Genomic DNA, 23,463 nt, shown 5'->3' with positions numbered 1-23,463 from the left:
TAGTTAGTGCTGGTGGTTCGCACATCTAAGGTCCAGATGTAAATATGGCTTGTCATGGGGTTCTGGTGATTTTCATTGAATTGCCATGAAAGAAAATTTGTAATGGAGTAGTGAAATCACCCCACTTGCATGTTGTAATGTTATTAATTTTAATTTTTATTATTGTTATTGTTGACTGCCCTAAGCCAGCTTGCCAGGAGGTAAGTATACAAGTCAAATAAATAAAGTGCCTCCACATTTTTGCATTGCAGGGTGCAGGGTGTTTCCTGGCATTGCATTGTGTTTCTGAGATATGGGCCTGAGGATTTGGAGAATTAACAGTGAGACCTGTTCCCTCCCTTTAGTCTGGAAGAGTCTTTATGGTCTAGATTTGTTATACATTTAGTTAAGTATCATAGCTAACCGGCTCTGAGAACAAAAGGGTTGTGGCATATTAATCTCATAGAGTCAAAGTTTAACATCAAAGCTCCTTCCCTCACAGCATTCCCGGATGTTGATGGTATATGGAATGTAAATCGTTGTACAGATGTGTGCAGCTGACTTGTTAAAAATTCCACCACACCCTACTTGTTTATGAAAAGGAGAGGGGGGATCTTAGCACTGAAGAGTACACCATTTAGTTGTTCTGTTGATTATTCTGATTGCCTTTACCTGTAAAACAAAATTCATATCCATACAACAGCCTTTCATGAAACAATATATTGAGTAAATAACCTTATAAAAACAGTTGATATTCTATCTCACACATGCTCTGAAAGCCTCTCCCCTTATGGTTGCATCCCCCAGCCCTGGTGTTTAGAAGGATACTATTCACTTTGATAATGTACTGTGAGGGTCTCAGTTCCCATCTTTACCATGATCCCCTAAACTCAAAGAAGCAACTCTGCCTGAACTTGGATTCCTCAATTGGTCATGTGACTCAACAGAATTGAAATTCTGTACTCAGAAAACTTTCAGCAAGTGTGTGGCTTGTATGTATGTCTGTTATCTCAGTCTGTTTTCACATGCCCATTCCCTAATTTAGGAGAAAGAATAAAAGTCAGTAAACCAGATCACGTTTGAAAACATGTGCAACAGCTGCTGGTTCTGCAACCTCATTTAACCTTTGGGAAATTCAATTTAATTGTGGATTATTATTTTTTTATGACAACAGATTTATTATACATAAATGCTATAATCACTGCAGCTCTACTAGGCTAAAAGCATAATGGAAGGGGGGAATGCCTTTCCATGTCCTTCACAGACTTTCTAAAGTTATAAAGCGCCCTCTAGTAGCCGAAGTCTGAAAAAGGGACATGCAAGTCCACCATTCAGACTCATTTGAGACAGGACACATTTCATACATCATTTATAGCTCAGTATTTCTGATGAAAGCTTCAGACAGGGTTGGATTAAGACATGTGGAGAATGTAACCATATCAAATGGAAGAGACCCAAAGAATCACCTAAACAATATGTTTTATTCCAATTGTTTTGTTGTTGTTTTTAATATCGAAGCCTCTCAAAATCTGAGACCCTAAGCTATAGTTTACTACATTTTGTATTTGTTTTTATGTCTAAGGGGTTTTATTGGAGTTTTATCCAGACGTCTGTAACCTGCCATAAGCCTTTGGGGAGTGGTGGGCAATAAATTGAAATGATAATAATATTAGATCTGGCATCTGGTATTTTTAAAGGACTTATACTAACAGCTGACAGGTGCACCCATCCCACTGTAGGTTTAAATAGCTTTAAGCCATTAAACCTGTCATTTAGCTTTAAGCCATTAAACCCCCACCAGGGGGGGCAGGGTGAAATGCATGGGTTAAATGATTGCCAGCCATTTAACTATTCCCAGGCAATCCCCCCACCCCCACTTCTCCCAGCTATGGTGAAGGGGCAACAAAACTCACTGGACCAGTGAGGGCATTTTGGCTAATTCCTAGGGCACCAAAACCCTAAATCAAACTGTATTTTAAAGTTCATGTCCATCCTTACGGTGTTCTTACTCGGAAGCAGAATAAACCACTATACCACACTCTCAGGATCAGCTACCCTTTGTACTGTCTGCTCTTTTGCTGAGGCAGGCCTACAACTATCCCTGCTCTCTCCTCTGAGGCAGAACTCTCTCTCCTGCTGTGCTTCCCTCCAACATTCTATCCCTCCCCCACCCCTCACCCCAAAAAGTGATTGGATGCAGGAACAGCTCTACTATAGGCTCAGATGAATGGTTGTTTTTCCTTTCAGGGGCAGGACAGCCTCTGGTCCATCCCAGATATGAATTCCATTTTATTAAAACTGAACATTTTTGCTAGCATCACTAATGTTTGGTGATCAAGTCAATCTGTATATCAAGTTATGAATGAAAGAGATGTTGAGCCACAGACAGGTGTTAGTTGGAGAAAATCCTATTACAGACATTCTGAGAAAGCTCAGAATAACATGAGTGGAAAGTTAAAAAAGAGGGAGAGCTAAAAATAACTCCTCACTATTCCATTCAATGTTCCAGCTTTGCATTATGCTACCATCTGCTGGTAAAAGTGACAGGGACAGGATGGAGAGGGAACCCATTTAACGGAGGCCAGAAGGTACATCTCACAAGGAAAGACCTGAGGCACAGATTGAAGCAAAAGGGCACACAAGTAGCTCTGAAAAGCCATCTCAAGAAAGGCAAAGTGAATGGGTGAGGGTTAACCACCTTGGAGACCGGCTGAGACAGCAGCAATCAGCAGCAGGTGGGGCAGCAGGGCAGCCAAGCCAAGCTGTCTCTGAGGCAAGGCTTAAAAGAAGCCACCAGATGCTCGCTGCGGGTGGCTGATGGAGGAGCAAGGGGAACTTGTGAGCCATGAAGCAAGAAGGGCACTTGTAACTGCTTTCCTGCACTGTATGGATGACTGAATAAACGGCTGGCACAACTGACTGGAGAATCTAGCAGGTGCTTGCGAGGAACAGGACCAATGGACTGTATATCCTTACAGAGATGGCTGCAGGCTGAAGGTCACTTGCAAGACACCTGGTCCTGCCACAATGTCCCTTTGTGAACTGGGCACATATTTCAATGCAGTTTTCAGTATTCGAACCATACATTTAGAATGTGATCTTTAACTAGACAAAAGTAGGGTTGTTGATTATGAGTTTTAGGACTGTGAAATAATAGAAAGCTCTTAGAGAGATAGGAGATTGTGTAGAGTATCAAGGACTTGAAGGTAGTACAGTGTAACTGTTGTTCCATGCAGGGGGATACACAGTAGTGAGGGCACATGTAATTTTAAAAGTAGTTATTTCATTCTTGAAGCTCATTGTGAATCCAAACATACATTCCTCTCAAGGGTCAAGTGGGGGGGGGGCAGCAAGCAGTACATTAGAAGCAGTCAGCTGTGCAGAGCATTGACTAGCTGTTTCTCACGATGCCGCTAGGCAACTACCCACCCAAGCACTTAAAAAAAAATTATTTGAATTAATAAGCAACAGCATGCATGCATTTGCATGGGTGCTCATGGGGAGAGTTTAAAAAATTTATTTAAAGCTTTCAAGAAGAGACAAGATTGCTGAGCCAATATTCAATTCACTAGCATGCTTGTCTGCCATTTCAGTTGTAAACCTGGGGCTACTTTGTGATTTATGTTTACACTGTGGCCTTTCTTTTTTATATTACAATATCCATATCATCATCAGTGGACCTAATTGCAGAAACTGGAACCATGAACAGACAAGGGAGACCTTTCTACAAACCTGTGAAAAACTAAGAGGAAATACGTGGAGGGGTTAAAACCCTCAAATAATAAAGCAGAGCTTGTACCTTTAAGAAATGAATGTATTATTTACTTATAATTAAATTTGTATACCACTGCTTCTAGACTAACCAGCTCACAGCAGTTCACAACATAAATAAAACATCAAACAATAAAAACACAACCATTTAAAATATCCCAGTATACACACCACTGTCTCCTTGAGCCTCTGAGCGAATTCTCCTGAAGAAAGGGAGAGGCTGACAATCTCCCTCAGAGGATCACCTATCCACCGGTCACCCGATCTGAGCAGCCAAGATGGACAGGGATCAAGGGGGCAACTAGTCGCCCTCACTGACCTTAGCAATTTGTCCACTTCAGATAAAGAGAGCTGCCTGAAGCCATCAAATGTAAACCCCGCAACGGCCACGGAAATTCCAGTTCACATTCTGTATCAACTGTGACAGTAAGTTCATGGTGGAGCAACAAGACTTTATCCACAAAGAAGCCTGGTAAAGCCTCATAGCCTAAATCCAATTCACTAACATTTTGGCATCCTTCCTCAAGGGCAGTAAGAGTCCAAACTAAGAGCTAGTGGACACAATTTCCACAGTGAAGCAAGCACGCTTCGCCACTTTTACCACCATCTCATATGCCCTCATAAGCGTGCGATGAGATATCCTTGTTGCCTCGTCACGAGTCTTTCGCCACACTCACTCTAGCCGTTTAACCTCCCTCTTCCTCTCCTGAAGCTCCAAGGTAAACCAAGGAGCCCATTTAAGGTGAGGACAAAGAGTGCACTCAGGAGCAATCTCAGTAATGGCGGCCAACAGGCCAGTCCTCTACCAAGGCCTCCAGTGAGATGCTGGAGGGCATCAGGCCTGCAGAGTATATTACATATTACCCATACTGATTTTTTTTCTACTAAAGCCTCCAGTCAAATAAGTTGGGTTGGTTTATCCCATCCCAATAATAATAATACACATACTTTTTGAGCTAGAGTTATTTTCAGCCACACTAGCAGCTACAATGCTATTACTTCCAGGCCTGTGTGGGTCTTTATATAGATATATGGATCTTTATATAGATATGTTAATTGTATTAATGATGATTCCCATATAAAGACTGAACATGGCGGTCTCGCTATTTTTACAGTTTGCATAGCTGACATTTCTATGTACTCTAACAGAGCAAATATTCTGCCAACACCTTCCTTCCTCACACTGACATGTATAGTCCAAGGGGCATAATTTGTGTACTGGTTGCTGTATGAACTAGCAGCTCAAACACAGCTCTATCAAACAGTTTCTGTCATCTGTAGGTTTAAATTAGTTGACACATGAATTTGCCATTACATGAAAAAGCCTACAGCATATTGTCATTGCTCTTCTGTAATCTGTCGACATAAACAACATTACATTTCAGTCTTTCAAAGCTAGAGATGATCCCGAATTGTTTATGTCCACCTGCAGTAAGGTATGCTTCGCCCCTTTATATTACCCTTTTTGAGTTATGCTCTTTAGTCTGACTTGCCCACACATAGAAATGAACTGGTTACTTTCTGCTCAGGTATGTATACGTTTGAGATGAGAAAGGTGTACAGCAGGGCGTTGATGGGTGATTTGGCAGTCTGGCATTTGCCAGAAGGGACACTAGGTGGCATTGTATTCAGGTTGGCTTCAGGAAGACCAAAGACAGAGTGAAAGAATTGCATCAGAGCTAAATAAGCCATTCTGGAATCATGGCTCTTTCATCCACCACCTTTGCTTTTGTATGATGTATATCACTTACTGAAGCCAAGCACAATCAGCACATGCAGATAAGAGACAGGAACTTTCTATCCAGTAGATGTAGAACAAACTAGGGTTTAGAGTGGCCAGTGTGGTATAGAAGTTAAAGAACAGTGGCCTCTAAACTGGATAATCAGTTCTGACTCCCTGCTTTTCCATATGTATCCAGTTGGGTGATCTTGGGTGATCCAGTCACATTCTCTCAGAGCTCTTGCAACCTCACCTATCTCACAGTGTGTCTGTTGTAGGGAAGGGTGGGTCATGATTGTAAGCAGCTCTTATTATTTGCAAAATACAAAAGAAAAAGTAAAGTAAGATCCAGGAAACAAATAGATAAATGATAAAAGTTATTGGATGATGAAACTAAGAAGTGTTATAAACAAATGTACAATAAAATCAGAGTCCAGTAACACCTTTAAGACCGACAAAGATTTATTCAGGGCGTGAGTTTTCGAGTGCAAACACTCTTTGTCAGACTATGATCTTCTTACATATATAGCAAAAATCAATTTGGTTACATCAGTAGACTGTGTCACAACCAAATACAACCAATAATAATCCCTTGTCAAAACAGCCAAACAATGCCCTAGAATTCAGTGTACTTTACACAGGGAGAACCAAACTGCCTTTTATTAGTGATCAAAGGTTCTCACCTCTCCATACGTTGCTTTCTCTATCTGTCTCCATACTAATAATATTGATCACTAATAAAAGGCAATTTGGTTCTCCCTGTGTAAAGTACACTGAATTCTAGGGGATTGTTTGGCTGTTTTGACAAAGGATTACCATTGGTTGTATTTGGTTGTGACACAGTCTACTGATGTAACCAAATTGATTTTTGCTATATATTCCCTGTCATGTAAGAAGATCAAAATCTGACAAAGAGTGCTTGCACTTGAAAGCTCACACCCTGAATAAATCTTTGTTGGTCTTAAAGGGGCTACTGGACTCTGATTTTATTGTGCTACTTCAGACCAACACGGCTACCCATTTGAATCTATAAATCTATAAACAAATGTATGAAGCCACAAAATAAGAAGCTGATAAGGATAAAAATGAAAAATAGATATCCATGATATCACTGGATATGGAACCAGCCACTACAACAAGAATCCAGATTAGATACCACAATAAACTCATGCTAACCAATGAACCCACTTGCTTTGGGGAATAACTCCAAGTCAAGTAGCAATGAACCAAGAAGCTAATCTGGAGCATATCCTTCATATCGAAGATTCAAAAGCATTTCAGATGCCCTGGGAAAATATTAGAGTAGACAAATCCAAATATTCGCAAACAGACACTACACTACTCTACTCCATAACATACACCTGGCATATATCAAGGACCAGAATCTTTGCATAATGGTGGAGAGGAAAGCTCTGAATATCCTTCTTGTATATTTCAGAATAGCTCTGTCTGTTGCATTTCTTGTGTGTATGTGGTGGTGGTGAGGAGTCTGCATGCAAATAAATTTGCTTAGACTCTTCTTATATTTGGGACTGTAGTCTGTATTGGGTTAGACAGAGCCTTTTCTGTGGGTACCACCTGAAGCTGGGCTGGTAGTATAATATAACCCAGGCCTCTGGGAATATACCTGTCTGCTGGAAAGCTGGGTGAAAGCCCAGATGTTCCAGGGGATGTGATCAAGAACACCTATGCCATTGCAAAGGAAAGGAAGCAGAAAAGGAACAGACATGGGGGGAAAGAATGAGAGCACTCATTATTTAGTGTGTTAGGTTTCTGCTGCTCAGTATATCATAAGAAGTGGAGAGGGAGAAACATTCAGTGGAAGGGGAACCTTTAGCTGAACTTGTCTTCAATATGAGGAATCACAGAACAGGCAGATCTGCAGCTGGGTTGGCATAATACAGTGTTGTTCTTGGGCTTTCTGAAACTCTTTAGTCAACATGGTGGCTCCAGTAGGCAGCCAGGAGCACACCTAGTATATTTAAATTGGCCCTAAACCACACCAAGCAAGCAAACTTCAGAACCATCTGTTTCTCTTTCTTGACACAAAGATTTATGTCAGATGTCAAAACTTACACAGCATCCTTATTTATTGCCTGTGCAAGGGAATGACCAACATTCGCTTCATTTTCATGCCAAAGGATGAACCAATAACTGCACATATAATAACTTGCGTGTCTGAGGATGCTACCTATGCAGATTATCCTATGAAGAAATTGCTCCATCAGCACCATTGTGGTAGAAACGAGTAGTACTGCAGGCACAGTATGGCAAATGTTTGCATAGCAAATGCCCATGCAGATCTGCTCAGTGTAAAAACCTGGAAGACTAAGGTGCCATTCTGCATTTCTAAAAATTTAGTGTTAAGCAACCACAATTGCTTAATGCTATAAGCCCCCCCCCCCCATCATTTCTCACCTCCTCGCTCTCTTCCCATTTTCTGACGCTTCCTGGCACTCTGCACTGCTGATTAAAATGGTTTGGGGGAAGGACTAGCAATACCAGCGAGTCTCCCCCTGCCTGTCAATCATAGCAGCCAGCCAATCAGCTTTCTTCTAGGGAAAGCTATCTTTTTTTCAAAGTAAAACTTCTCAGTTGCTATGCCTATGCATCTAAGCATAGTGCATATTTTAATGCTACTCCATTTTGGAATTATGAGGCTTGAAGATCCACAAAAGTAACTTCTTTCCCGATGGGGGGGAGTTGAGAGGCATGTTTTGTGTGCCAACTGGTGGGTCGGGTTTTTTTGTTTTGTTTGTTTTGCCTCTATGGAGCAACATGTATTCATTGCTCCAGGCAACTTGCTCCAAAAAAAAAAAAAAAAAAGCACCCCATTCCAGGGAGAAGGGAAAGGTGGCAGGCATGAGGGCAGGCACTGGAGACAGAGATCACAGTACTTCTGGCCATGTTGTTATGCACTGCTATCTTGCTGGTGGTTGCTGGTTGCTCTCCTCCCACTCACACTACAAGGCTGGGAGAATCCAGTTTTGTGGATTCCCCAGCTAGTGCTTTAAAATAGAGGATATAGCTGCTAGTTTGCTGCTGGAATGCTGGATGCTGATAATGTCATGTAAAACGTCAAAAAGAAAAAAAGCATCTGCAAGAGGTCACTCTTTCACTTCATTTTCTGGGTGCAGAATGGCCCTCAGTAAAGCTATGGAAATCACAGAAAAGAACTTCAGCACAGAAAGTGAATGGCCTCTCTGGGTACAAATGCCCAGGGACCAGGGTGTTGTATGAGTGCCAGCAGGGAATAATAACAGTATGTCTGTTCTAATCAAGTATCTTCAGTGTGTTCTTCTTAATGTGTGAGTGCATGGAAGGATTTCATGGTGGCTTGTGTCTCCCTAGAAGAGCATTAGATGCAATGTTATTTTTTGTCTATAATACATTCCAGACAAACAGCAGGGAAATTATACTTGCTACATTTAAATACAAAAATGTAGGTGCACTAAAAACAAGATTTCTAAAACTATATACAGAAAGTACATTCATTCCTGAGCTTAATTACATTGATTACTTTCAACAAGCACTTACAAAACCACCTTGTATTCTTTATGTACAAACTTATTTATTTTCAGATTTATACCCCAACCTTTCCTCAGAGCAGCTTACAACATTTAATACATAATAATGAAATATTAGTCACAGTTTCAAAATTATAAAATGCAGTTTAAAATTTTTGTACATACAAATCAAATTGTATAGAAATCTATGGCTGCAAAGCACATGTTTGCTTTATTAAGGGGAAAGGCATTGCTTTATCAGGCAATTAATTTTTATTAGAAGGCGGATGGTGGCTTCTCATGAAACATGCTGCAATTATCCTGAGCCATTAAAAAAAGAACAAAAAAAGAGATATGGCTGTGTTGGAGAACTACTTGTCGATTAACAGCTTTGATTTAAAGTGCATAAACAAAAGGGTGGCTAAGACATCATTTTCTTCCAACCAGATACTTTCAGTTACTATACATGCCGAAAGATTTTATGTAGCTATGCATTGATAAAACAGAAGCAGAAGTTCTGGCAGATTCTCCTGAAAAAGCTTTCCAAGGTTACAGCAATTGTTCAGTCATCTAAAGAGATATTGTTGTTTGACCCCTAGAGGCGGATGGGAAAATGCACAAATGCTGGCTTGTATGATGTAGCCTTATGAGTAGATTGCTCATCAGATGGAGATGCTGATTTTGCTCTGGGGAGAAACAAGAGAATACAAATCAATACATTCTTGCCTTTGCTTTTGTTGACGTTGGCTTATGGTCTCTAGTGTGATTGCCTTTCAACATCGCAAGATGTTGGCTGGCTCTATTGCGTTACCACTATGAACACAAAGATGCCTTTCAACAGGTCTTCCTCCTTCCAGCATCCACCAGGAATGTGGAGCATCATGCAAGTGTGGAGTCACAATGTAGTATCCAAAATTCATGGCAGAAATACTACCAAATATTACAGGCTAAATATGAATTGGTCACCAGAGGAACACTGTTTCCTGCAGCCACAGCTTTTGGTCCATGTTTCTTGCTGGTCACTTGGTCCACACAGACAAGGTCCTTTCTCATTCTCTAAGAATGCCTGGCTAATTATGAAGAAAAGAAGGTTGCAAAGTAATTTGCTGTTATTCAAGCAGCCAGGCATGCACAACAGTTTAGTAGGTTTGTTTGCAAAGATATAAAGATATACAAATGTATACACCACAACTTTTTCAATACAGGCTGCAGTTTACTATGGACAGAAAACAGGTGTCTTGCCTGGTATCTGCAGAGCAAATAGTTATGATAGTTCAGTCAAGCAAATTACCACTATGCAGTTCAGAAGTATGTGTCAGTCCCAAAATGAGCAACACTGTTTAAACTCATCTTGATGTCTATACCCTCAATACCCCTTTGCATCGTCTCCTCCATTACAACAGCAACTCCACAAGTTTGCGGAGGGGAGGAGAGTGTGACAGCAGTGGATGATGTCTGTGGGTGGCAGAACTGCAAACAGAGGTTCCACAAGGTTTTGGGGTAGCATTTTCCTGCTTTCTCGAATCCTTGAAGCATGGGGGAGAGGTGCCAAAGAGGGGGTCTCACTGGGATCTTCAGCCATTTGAATGACCACAAGCATAAAGGATATGGCAATGATTCTAATTTTAATCATCATAAAATATACTTCTAAGGAAAATCTGAAATTGGGCTTTAAGGGCACAGCACTATAAGAGGAAATGCTCCTGAGAAGTGCAGACAATCATAAAGTAACCAAGCTAATCCTCTCTCCATTTCCAGTGGCAATAGCTATAGTTAATTGCTAACTCAAAGGAATTTCTGACCTGGCACTTTTGTTCTTTCAGGCTTAGCGAAGAAGTTGTAAAACTTTAACTGGCTCAGAGAAGATAATGGTCATAATAACAGCTAACAGCCCAATCCCTGCTTGGGCTCAGTGGAGCTTTACTCCCATGGAGAGTGTTGGTAGGATTGCAGCTTAGTTTGTTTTAGTTTAGCTTTAGGAAAATAATTTGAAAGTCATGCTACTAACAACATGGTTGGTGGGAACTGCTGTCAAGTCGCAGCTGACTTATGGTGGCCGCAGAGGATTTTCAAGGCAAGAGACATTCAGAGGTGGGTTGCCATTGCCTGCCTCTGCATAGTAACCCTGGACTTCTTTGATGGCCTCCAATGATACTCTCAAAATAGATATATTGATGTCAGATAAGCCACAGGCAAATAGTGGTACAAGTGACTGATATTTGCTTGTTTTGATCCTATTTCATATACAGGTCTTTAGGTAGGTTACATTCCAGCATATATATTAAGGTCTGCTCTGAGCAGATACATTGACCACATGTACTGCAGTGCACTCTTAACTACAACTGGAAGATGCAAAGAAAAAAATACGCAAGGGGGTAAAGAGACTGGGCTTTGTAAGTTTGAGGCTGCCAGTGAGAACATATCCATGTTTCCTTGCAACCCAAATGCTGCACACCAATGCAACAATCAACTTAATAGACAGTTCAAAGCAATCACCATGAAACAGGCAAATTTATCATGCCCACAAGACATGGCAATAAAGTAACAAATAATATCCAAAAGTTTATAAACAAATTAGCATTTGTGATTGTCATTTTTCATTGCCAATTATATAATCTGTGAGCATACATATATACTAATAAAAGTAAGTGGTAATAGACAAAGACACTAGGAATCTGGATCTTTGACTCAACACAGATAAGTAAAAATATTACTGTAGCAACCAGGAGAAAGGACCCATTGCTAAATGTCTGGATTGATTTACTTAGGTAAATCAACTTCAATATAGCATTTCCTACGCAAGTTTCTTTGAGTTCTTTGGAGCAACATGCAATAATATTGTGCACTTCATTCCATAACATACCCATAGGTTCTGCCAACATATTTTATTGTGACTTTTCTTATAATGTAACCTCCAACATTTCCTTTGTGTTGCAACCATTCCTCCAAGACACACAGGCATCTTATAGCCCTTATTAACCAAAAGAGCAATTTAAAACTTCAGAGCAAAGATGGCAAAGAAGAACAAGGGCACCATGCATTACATTTCTTAAAAGCAAAACAGTCCTTTAGAAGAATACTGCTTTAAAATGCCAGTATACACTCCACCCATTCAGGAAACCCTCCCATGGTCATCAAGAAACCCCAGGGTTTCATAAAACTCTGGCTGAGAAAGCCTGGTCTATGATTTCGAAGACTTGGGTTCAGATCCCTGAAATTTAGGTGAACTTAGACCAGTCACTCTCTCTGTCTAATCTACCCCCCAGGGACGAAAGGGAGGAGAAGGGAAGAATGTAAATTACTTGCGGAGGAGGGTGGGGTATAATCTGTGAACTCACTTCATTGATTTTGATATGGGATCCATCATTCAACCCAGTATATTAATTGCAAAAAAAGTGAGCAAGAACCTCCAAGATGAAAAAGTGCCAACAGTGAAAAACTAATTGCATTACCTCCCCCTACAGACCAACAGGCTTCATTCCATCCACAGCTCCCTGCTAGACCACCTCCTCTATCTGTTGTTCAACCAGCAACCCTCAGGCTACTTCTGAGCCATATGGATTTATTTTTTCCATAAGTTTCACTGTTACTCTTAATGGCTAAGATGACCAGAACAAATTACATAAATATGACTGGAAGGCAGATGCCTCTCATTTTAACAATGAATCATTTTCTGCAAAGCTGGTTTGTACATGTCCCCTCCCCCCATCCTGAATTGTACTGTATCATACATTTCCATGCACTCTCACACCCCATTTATTTCCTCCCCAGCAGATGCCCAGCATACAATTCTGCTCCCTGCTGGGAAAATTTAGCCGGGGGGGGGGGGAGAGAAGGGGATGAATTCTCTCTATTCTACCCCAGAGCATGCCAAAAGAGGAGTAGGAGTATAGTGCACTTACCATATGTGCCACCAATGGTACGCAGTAATGCCTTGCAGCTGCAACCTAACCTTCAATGGATGGGTGTCTGCACATGCCTTCTCTCTCTGTTCCATATCTTCAGCCAACTCCCTTCTGGAGTTGTTAGGATGGGACAGCAGTACCCAGATGCCAACCCCCACCCAGCAGTCTTTATCTCCTGCCCAGGTAAGGGAGAAGTAATCTAATTGCTGCCCAGCTGGGTGTTCAGGAAGGATGGCTCCTTTCTTCTCCTACCACTTGGTAGCTGTTGCACCAAAAGGCTGTTAATGAAAAGGGATGTTAGAAAAACAATAGTACTCTATACCTCCGCATACCTCTGCATCCGAGGAGGACGGACGACTCTGCATCCGAGGAAGACGGATACACACACACACATATATTTATATATACATTTGTTGTTAGGTGCAAAGTCTTGTCCGACCCATCGCAACCCCATGGACAATGATCCTCCAGGCCTTCCTGTCCTTGACCATTCCTCAAAGTCCATTTAAGTTTGCACCTACTGCTTCAGCGACTCCATCCAGCCGCCTCATTCTCTGTCTTCCCCTTCTTCTTTTGCCCTCAATCGCTCCCAGCATTAGGCTCTTCTCCAGGGAGTCCTTCCTTCTCAAGAGATGGCCAAAGTATTTGAGTTTCATCTTCAGGATCTGGCCTTCTAAGGAGCAGTCAGGGCTGATCTCCTCTAGGACTGACCGGTTTGTTCGCCTTGCAGTCCAAGGGACCCGCAAGAGTCTTCTCCAGCACCAGAGTTCAAAAGCCTCACACACACACACATATATATATATACACACACATATATATATGCATACATACACATACACAATATTCATTTGCAGATAAAAGAAACAAACAAAAGAAGCCCCCAGGTGTTAGAGGGAGAAATATCACAACTGGTGTAATGGTTCCTGGTTTATTAAAATCCTTGTTAGTTCTTGATCCCGAATGAAGAATTGCCTAGAATTCCACCAGAAGCAGCTTCTCTAACCTCTGCAAAATACTGACAGTGGGGGGGGGGGAGGGGACCCTGCATCTGGCGGTTCAGGAATTCTCTCAGGATCTAGGCCCAACAACCTTCTTTTCATAATTTTTTCCCTAAAGCATCAACAGAACCCATGCTCTTGCTCATCTTATATTGTAAGAAAAGAGGATTCATTAGTATTTGCAACTCCTGTCCTAACCCATATAGCCGTTGATGCGGAGAATGCCAAGTCCGGTTTGATCCCAAGGCATTTAATTGAATTCTCGATGGGGCTTTATACTGCTCTCATTATTATAGTGTCTCCCATTAGTGCATTAAACAACATTAACATCTGTCACATGTGGTTTGTTCTTCCTCTCATCCTCTTCCCTTTGAAGTGGAATCATGAGTACTAGGTAAGTGCTCTTATACACGCACACTAATTTTAATGTACACAGGAGTACATGTGGGATATTTCCCTGGCTCTGATTGAATTGATAAAAATGCAGGCACAGTTGTTTCATTTGTGAAGCCTGCCTATTTATATACTTATATTTGTATTCTGCCTTAAAGGGCCACTGCAGTGGTTAGAGTACAAGACTAGGATCTGGAAGACACAGGTTTGAATCCTCAGTCTGCCACGGAAGCTCTCTGGGAGACCTTGGGACAGTCACACACTTTCAGTCCAATCTATATGTTGTGAGGATAAAATGGAGAGGAAGAGAACAATGTAAAGCATTTTGCCTCCACACTGGACAGAAAGGTGGTATATAAATCAATAAAACATCCTAGTTCCCAGAATCAACTGATGTCCTAACAATGATGGAGCCTGGGCAGATATATTTTCTGAATGTTTCATCTACAATAAATTCTGGGTTATTATGATCATACATACAAGAGGTTCAGCATCTTACTGAAAACTCATTTAGCACTGACCAATAGTTGCTGTGGAAACCATAGCTTTTATGTCTTCACTGAGCATTTAAACCCCCAAACAAAATTCTATTTTGCCAAGAACAGTGAGCATGCCTTGATTAATCAGTGTAACTAACCAGTTAATGGGTTGATTAGAGATTAAAAATAACACTTGAATGAATCCCTGGTGTCCCTCCCCTGTTTGAGGGAGCACAGCAAAACTTTTAATTCCGAGTGAGGATGAGATTTACCAGTGAAGGCAGCAAAGGGTCAAAAGGAAAATGTTTCAGATGGGGTGGGGCAAACATTTTGTAAGGAGTGTCTTGGAATGTGTTGATATTTTTGGATAGCAGCTTTTAAAACAATGCTTGATTTGATAAATACCAAAAATATATATTCTTTATAATTTCCCTCATAACACCATTATTGTGGACCTTTGAGTTTTGAATATCAATGTTAGGAACTTATTAATGTATTAGGATGCACAATGCTTAATATGAACAGGACCTTAGACTCAGATCAGAACCTATATGAAATAACCGGGCTTTATTAGATTTGTGGTGTATTTGAAGGTGCTTTGTTGCACAATGAATGCTTCATGATTACAGTTCACCCCCAACACATCTGAGAGAGCAGTAATCCAGCTGGCTCAAAACTTATGTGGCATTGCTAATTTTGTTGATTGATGACAAGATTCATACATACCATTTCTATATTCTCTCTTTTCCCTTTACATTGAAATTTACACTTGAAAGAATTCATAGTATAATTCACAGGAAGCCTCGGACCCCCCCCCCCCCCGCCCCATGGTTCTACCTCATTTACTTGAGCAAGTGGGCTCGCAAAAGCTCACATTGAAAAAAATGTTGGTCGTTAGGGGGCCAACGGATTCTTGTTTTACGAGCCACAGTACCATTTTTAAACAAAAAGGCACTGTGGGATGCACGGCAGCTTCATTGCGTTTAAAAATATATAAGGCGAAGGACACATGTTTGATATAGCCTTTAAAGCCGAAAGCAATTCCTTCTTGCCCTGCCACCATTTTTAGTGTTATATTTTGTTGGCCGAGTCAGTCTTTTTTTCCCCACCAGCAGGTGCCGTCCTGACACTTTCTCAGCACGGTACTCCGGATGGTTTGTGTCGTTCGCTGAATCCCAAAAGGGAGAGAGTGAAGTCACGGACCTTCTGAGCCCGCTCCGTCACGAGTACTCGGCATTCGAGCTTTGTTTCCTTTACCCATCGGTGGCTTAACACACACACACACACACACACACACCGAGAATGGCGGCGGGGGGTGGGAGCCGCATGTCAAGGTTTTGCACTTCGGGGCGATTCCTCTGGCGAACCGCGAAACAAAGCGGCGATTCCTTCGCCCCTCAATAGCGCGCCTCGCGGTGACAGTTCAGGGGCTCGTTCAAACAAAGGGAAGCCGCTGGGCGCCTTCGGGGCCTCTGGGCTTGACTTTGGCCTGCAGGCGAGTCGGGGCCTTGCCACAGAAAGGGAGCGTTTGGTGACTCTGCTGGTCTTAGGACAGGACCTTCCCCTCGACGCTCTTTCCCCGGGTCCCCCGCAGGACCTGTTAGGGCGGCGAAGAGCCCTGCGCCACCGCCTCGCTGGCCACTCGGGCGCCACCAGGCTTGAGAATGAATCCTCGGGCGGCACGGCCGGGGTGTCCCTTCCTTCCTCGCAGCAATGGCTGGCAGAAGCCCCTTGGTTCGGCTGCCTCCCGCCCCGGAGTAGCCCCCTGCCTCCATGCTTAGCCCGGCTCGCTTCCAGCCAGGTGGCCCTGAGCGCGTCCTGCCCCCTCCTGCGCACTCGCCTGCCTGCCTGCCCGCCCGCCCCACCCGCTTGGCGGGTGACTGTGCCGGGACCGGGTTGGGCCGGGGCGGGGAGTCACATGCGCGGCTGCCTGAACCTGCCCTCTCCGGCTGGGGCAGAGGCTTGGCTGGGCCCGGACTTTGCGATTCCTTCTATGGCCGGCTCCGGCCCCCTCTTTTGTGATTCATTCATTGGAAGGAGCAGCAAAGCGACCACCTGCGAGAAGCATGCGCCCAACGCAGGTAACGACACCCCTCCCCCTCTCCCCGCCTGCCCGCGGGAGCTTCCCACGCTTTTACCCCGCCTCCCCTTTCTTAGCTCGGGCACACCTGCGGGAGCCCCGTGAGTCCCCACCGCAACCCGGGGGGGGGGGGGTCTTTGTTTTGCGACCGGAGGAAGGGCTCCGTCTGTTCTGTCACTGCGTAAAAGTGATCTGCTTAGGCGCCGCAGTAAGAAGTTCTTCTTGGTATATTTCACCTCATTGGGCCTAGTGAGAGTTAATATCCCAGCTTGGGTATTGAGGACCCGGCATTTGAGGAAAACTTAAGTTCAGGAGGAAAATGCTGCCAGATGTAGTTTTGTTTTTTGTTTTTTTTAACCCCCTGGGTGGAGGGGTTCTCTTCAGCTAACTCCGAGATGGGAGTGAAGTAGTACCTGGTGAGGCCTTTTAAAACCTGTCAGCCAGGCCAGTGCAAAGTTTTTTTGTGAGGGGTGAGGGGATGAGTTACAATAATCCTCCTGAAACTTCTGAATTAGTTCTTTCTCACTTTTTCTTGACTTTAAAAACTCTATTTCTGTTATTTATCAACCATTGTTAATAGTTTTTCATTGATTCAATTTGTATCATTTCTTTTATTTAAGGGGGGAGGAACCTCCAAACCCACCTTATGCAAGGCCTTCTTGTCAGCTGTATCTAGGCTTGGAATACAGTTACTTTCTAGCTAGTTGTTTTATGGAAGGACAGGTATTTTGTCTCAGGTTGTAGAAATTACTTTTGCTCTCAAATACAAGGCATTTTATACACAGGTTTACGCACACAGCATGTAAGATCTACTTTGTTAACTGTCATAAAAATAAGTTCTATATTAGCTTTCTATATCACTTCAAAGGGTGTTCTAGTGTATCATGTCAATGACTAATTTCTAAAAAGGGAGATATTGCAGCTGGGAAAACATTTCTGACACACACACCCCTAGTGAGGAAGGTCAGTTACTGATTACTCACTATTCAGACAAGAACATTCTGCACATGCTTCTATCATTTGACACCTCAGTATTAAATCCTAGAAGGGTAACCAAAGATGATAATTTATAAGTAAAAATGTATAGCCAAGTTAAAATAAATATAAATTGTATTTATTTTACTTCTTTTATGTCTCACTTTTTTCACTAATGAGGACCCAAAATAGTTTACATCAGTGGTCCCCAACCCCCAGTCCGGAGGCTGGTACCGGTCCATGGATCAGTCAGTAATGGGCCACAGATCCTACTTGTCCACCTCCCTGACTGCTGCCTCAGGAGCTGCGCTGCCACTGGCTCACCTTTGGTGCTCTTCGGCAGCCGCCATGGCTGGGGCTCCCCCTCGGTGTGGCACTGCGAAGCTGCTGCTGGCAGCGCCCCCAGTGGGTGGCAGGAAGTCAGGAGTGCCAGCGGGAAAGCAAGCGGAGCAGGGGCTCAGGTGACATCCCTCAGCAAAAGACTACCCTCCCCCCGGGTCTCAGTAAAATTGTCAAGCGTTGACCGGTCCCCGGTGATAAAAAGGTTGGGGACCACTGGTTTATATCACTGATTCTCCATTTTATGTTGACAGCAATCCTGTGAGGTAGGTTATACTGTGAATGTGTGACTGGCCCAAGGTCACCCAGCATGTTTCCTTGGTTGGTGCTGCTATTTCTGTGCTTCCCATGCAGGTTATTGCTAGGGGCTGACTTGTTCTCCAACTCTGTTTTGGACCCTATTGAGTGCAATGATTCAGGAAGCATGATACATCCTAATATCTCAGTCTAGAGACCCCTTACTTTGGTTTCATGCCCAGATTACTGACATGGAGATGATTCACTAGTAATAGATGATAGCAGACACCTTCAAATTCTCCCATCCAAGTGCTCAGATAATCTTTTTGAGTCAGATTTAAAGCTGAAATGTTAAAGTGTCACTTAAAGCATAAGTTTAGAATTGTCAGGGATTTTTCCCCCTTGCAAGTACCCATGCCTTTTAACAGTTATATGACAAAAATATTTCAGCAGTTATTTTTCTACCTGACATGGATTAGAGGTATTGGACCTGTTGAAATTTTGCTTGTTTAAAAGTTTGATGCATCTGGTAGTGATTCTCACAAAAAATCATTCTTGAATCAGTTTTGTTAGGTGGTTAAGGTGTCACTGGACTTCTGATTTATTTTGTTTAAAAAACCCAACTGTACCCAGCCAGAAAAGAAGTCGGCATCATCAAATCCTATATTTGCCTATATTGAATAAACCCTATATTGAATAAAAATTTTAAACATTTGGATTGTGGTATAGTCAATTCCTATGGTTCCCCTATTCTCATTTCATAGAGAAGGAAAGAGAATTAGGAAAAGTCCTTCAGTCCATGTCTTAGTAACTAAATAATATTTCTGTCCTTTTAAACAGGAGTCTCTTTAGTGAAATCCTAGGAGATGGACCAGGGATAGTTGAATCATCTGCTATGAACAACTCGATGGGGTTATTTCTCTGACAAGACTCCCCAGTAAACTTGAGGAAACTGGCAGCTACTTTTTCTGAACTGGGAACTTGCTATGGAACAAAGTGCCAGTCAGGAGGGAGCCCCACTGGAGAATCATGAGGCCAACAAAAGTAGCACAAGACCCTTGCCTAGTGGAGCGGGCCCAGTCAAGGAGGAAATCAAGAAACATGCTGTTACAGATGACTACAAAATCTCTAAACGGGTCCTGGGCTTAGGCATCAATGGCAAAGTATTGGAATGCTTTCACAAGGAGAAAGGACAGAAATGTGCTTTGAAGGTATGGTTCCTTTTTGGATTTTTGAGGTCAGAGGCAACATCCGTCTTTGTTGAAGGCTGCGTGTTGCTGAAAGGTTTGTGTTAGAAATTCTGAATTACAAGGAGCAGAGCCTTGTAAGGTTCTTCCAAGCAGTCTCTAAATTAGTATTTTAAATTTCTATTTGTGAATTTGTTTTGCTCCTTTTGTGTGGGCTAAAAAATGCTTCATTTCTCTCCCTACCCCCTCCCAGTGAATCAGATGGTAATTTGAATACTGACACTACATGGTAGTGAGGTAGGAAATCATTGCTTGAATTTGGCAATTCAAGAGGTTTGAGCTGGAAGCTGACAAGGTATATCTTTGTAATCACATTAATGTGGATTAATAGCAAGGCTAAGTGTGGGCAGAATGAAGGATCCCTGCCCGACAGTACTCTGGGAAAAACTGAATTAATAGACATTTTATTGGTGCATTATAACAAGCACTCTCTCTCTCAATATATATATTGAGAAAGAAATTGAGAAGAAATCACTTGCACATATATATATATATATATACACATACACACACACACACACACACAAGTGATTTCTTCTGTGAAATGGGTGAAGCTTATGGGTTGTTAATTGTCCGAAGGGGCTGGTAATCAATTACCATATTCTAAACCACGTTTTTTCTCCCCTCTTCAGCAGGTTAGGAAAGTTTGACAAAGTATTTTTTAAACTTTATAAGCAGTTTGAGTGCACAATATTTAGGACTAGAACTAAAGCCCATTTTATTGTGAAATAAAATGGGCGCTAGCGAGCACTGGCCAGGTAAGGCTTCAGAGGGCGAAGTCTTCCTGGGGCCTGGGCCGGCATAGGCAGGGGTGCGGGACGTGGGGCATGGTCCCAGGGACGGGGAGAGCCTAGGTGCGTGGCAGACGCGGCGAGGCTGTTTTGGGGGTGCAGAGACGGCCGCTGGGGAGGCGGGAAGCCTCTGGGAAGGGTGTTCTTGGGGCGGGAGAAGGGCGCGCGGTCCTCCGGCGATCTTACCTGAGGCTCGGGGCTGGACTGGACGCTGAGGGCGGGCGGTTCGGGCGGCAGCGGGCAGTGGGATGCTGGCGGGCGGTTGGGGGGAGTGGGAGGGGAACCACACATGCTCCGGATCCGGCGCATGCGTGGTGTCTGGTGGTTCTGTGGGCGGGGGGAGGGTGGGGGGAAGTTGGGAGAGGGAGCCACGCATGCGCGGGACTCGGCGCATGCATGGTTTAGTGTGCTGGAGGTGCGCCAGCCGTGCGGGTCGCGCGGTCTGGCAGCGGTGGCCGCACGGGCCGGAGTGCGGCGGGGAGAACGGCGCGGTCCTCGAGGGGGTGATTGAGGTGTTGTGTGACTGTGTGTGGGAGAGTGGCGGGACGAAGGGTGGTGTAGGGGGTAGGGTTTCGCGGGGAAGCGTAGCGGAGTGGGGGGTGCTTGTAGCGGGGGGTGTTGGGCCGGGTCACGAGAGAGGAAGGCTGAATGTTGGGGAGTGTCGGTCGTGGCAGCGTGTTGTCGGGTGCGGGGAAGGAGTTGTGAAGGGGGAGATGTTGGGGGGGTAGTTCAGGAAGGGAGGGGTAGAACCAGCGGGCGGCGGTTAGCGGCGGGCGGTGGCTGACCTGTTCCTGGCGGCGGCGACAGGATCCTGAAGGTCAGCGGGAAGTGTGTAGGGTGTGCGGCTGGAAAGGAGCAGGGCTGCCGCGTCTTTGACGCGGCGACCCTGCTCCTTTCCAAGCAAGTTGGGAGGTTGTGCGGCTGGAAAGGAGCAGGGCTGCCGCGTCTTTGACGCAGCGTCCCTGCTCCTTTCCCCGCATCGACGCGTAGTGTATGGCGGCTAAGGAGGCAATGGGGAGGCACGCTTTGCACGCCTCCCCATTGCCTCCTTGGTCCAGGATTGACACTCAGAGGGGCGAATCAGGAGCCGCAAAGCCCCTCCGAGTTTTTATCCTGGACAGAGCCCGCCCTAACTCCTCCCAACTTGCCCTTACTCTTTTATGTAATAACCGCGGAGCGGTTTACAGATAGTTATGATCACATTAATTATATAAAGGGAAACATTCTTTAATAAGGTACATTTACACTCATAAATTAACACTGATGGTGAAACAGGGCCATGGCTAACAGGCTAGGCCAGATCCTTTCAGGCAGCTAAGGATGATGAGAACCAAATCACACTGTTGAACAGCAATATGTAGTTTAATAGCAACACAGAGAAAGAGACATTTATTTATTAATTTATACCGCCCTTCCATATGGCTCAGGGCGGTTTACATACATATATGTAGGTGTGCGTGCTCGTGATGTGTACTCACCAATGTACACATTGTCTATCTTGAGGGAGGTTGTGAATGGACTGACACAAAGCTCTGTGTACCAAGTCTACTATTCTTCAAAAAAAATTATCAGTGAATTGAATGGAGGGGAAGTCCTTCAGAGTTGCCGATAAAACAATTGGTAGGGATAGCTAACATATCAGATGCCTGAAATAAAATTAAAACTGACCTTGATGGGTTGGAAAGTTGGGCTGAAACTAATGGCAAAGTTCTGCATTCAAACAAATATAATCAAATGTTGGGGAATACCTGGCTTAGCAGAAGTGCATTTAAAAAGGATTTTGGGATTGTAGTTATTCAGAAGAACTTGAACATAAGTCAGTAGTTTGATGCATCTAGAAAAAAGAACACTGATTTTAAGCTGAGCTAATAGAATCCATAGCCTTCATGTCACAAGCCATAATAATTCTGTTCTGTTCCACAACTGCAAGATCCCCTCCAGTTAGATTGCAGATGGCCATCTCACTGTACTTTTCCTCTTTTTTTGTACCAAAAATTGACAAGAGAGATCTTTAGAGAATAAGAAATTAGTCTAGCCTAGAGATTCATTGAGGTAGTGTTCCTCTCTACCTATATGTCCACTCTGATTTGAACTACCTAGCTAAAATATTGGCAGTCTCTTGTTTTCTCAATGATGTAATTTTTAAGTAATAGTGCAATCTTAGGAACACTTTACTGGGAGTAAGCACCACTGAATAAAATAGGATAGCAGAGTTGCTTAGAAGTGCTCCCTAAGTCTTGTTGACTCCTGGTTAATATATGCTCTCCAAATATGTCTTTTCTATTGAAATTGATATACTATCATTTATCGATGAATTACTTGGATAAAATTTAGAATCCTAGGGAAACCTTTGAACAAATATGGTCACACCCATGGGTGTATTAGGCTGTTCTGGAAACAAGGATTTGTTTCTCTTTTGTGTCCCTTCCCCTTTAGCCCAATATTCATTATATTTGATCTTGTATGAGAATCTTAGAGAGTGAGGCACTCTAAGTCTTTTTTGGATTTGAGCATGTGGTGTGTTGTAAAATAAGCTATTTTGCAATCATGTTGTTGCAGTTCTACTCTTTATGAAACAGGGTTATCTGGTTATGCTGTAGGCTAAACTTGCTATGTGATGTTAGTGTGCCAGAGGGCTTTTCCACACTTATTACCTTAATATTTGTTAAGGTAACTTCTTTCTCATTGTCCAGAAAAACATTGCTGCAGTTTGGTGTACTGCCATTGTCTTCTGCATAATATATTAGTATTTTGGAGACACACTCAGTAATATCAGTTGCCAATTGTAGTTGGCACAGTCTGGAAACAGGTTTATCTTGTCATTTGCTGAAAAGTAGGCCAGGGATCTGGATCTTTCATGTACTTACTAATCCTTGAGAAATTTCCTTTATGAAGGATACATTTCATTTGACTGATGATATGCTTCTTAATAATAGAAATATATGATTCAACATGTATATACATGTTTTAATCTTAGTTTAACTGGAATATGCTGTTGCTGAAATCATACTAATCAGTATTGTTTTAAACCCTGGGCACTGGG

General features: G+C 43.1%; 1 protein-coding gene across 1 annotated transcript in view; it reads left to right on the top strand.

Moving 5' to 3' along the window:
• Positions 1 to 16,353: 16,353 nt before the first annotated feature.
• Positions 16,354 to 23,463, top strand: part of MAPKAPK3 (MAPK activated protein kinase 3) — a 112,000-nt gene continuing 104,890 nt past the window's right edge. The window contains exons 1-2 of the mRNA XM_077325935.1: positions 16,354 to 16,832; positions 19,223 to 19,593. Coding sequence (XP_077182050.1) covers positions 19,369 to 19,593 — 225 coding nt within the window. The 5' untranslated portion in view covers positions 16,354 to 16,832; positions 19,223 to 19,368. The remainder of the gene's footprint in view (positions 16,833 to 19,222; positions 19,594 to 23,463) is intronic.

The sequence above is a fragment of the Paroedura picta genome, chromosome 3 (assembly GCF_049243985.1).
Source record: "Paroedura picta isolate Pp20150507F chromosome 3, Ppicta_v3.0, whole genome shotgun sequence".
Lineage (NCBI taxonomy): Eukaryota > Metazoa > Chordata > Lepidosauria > Squamata > Gekkonidae > Paroedura > Paroedura picta.
The sequence above is the reverse complement of the archived record's forward strand: the minus strand, read 5'-3'. Positions and strand labels throughout refer to the sequence as shown.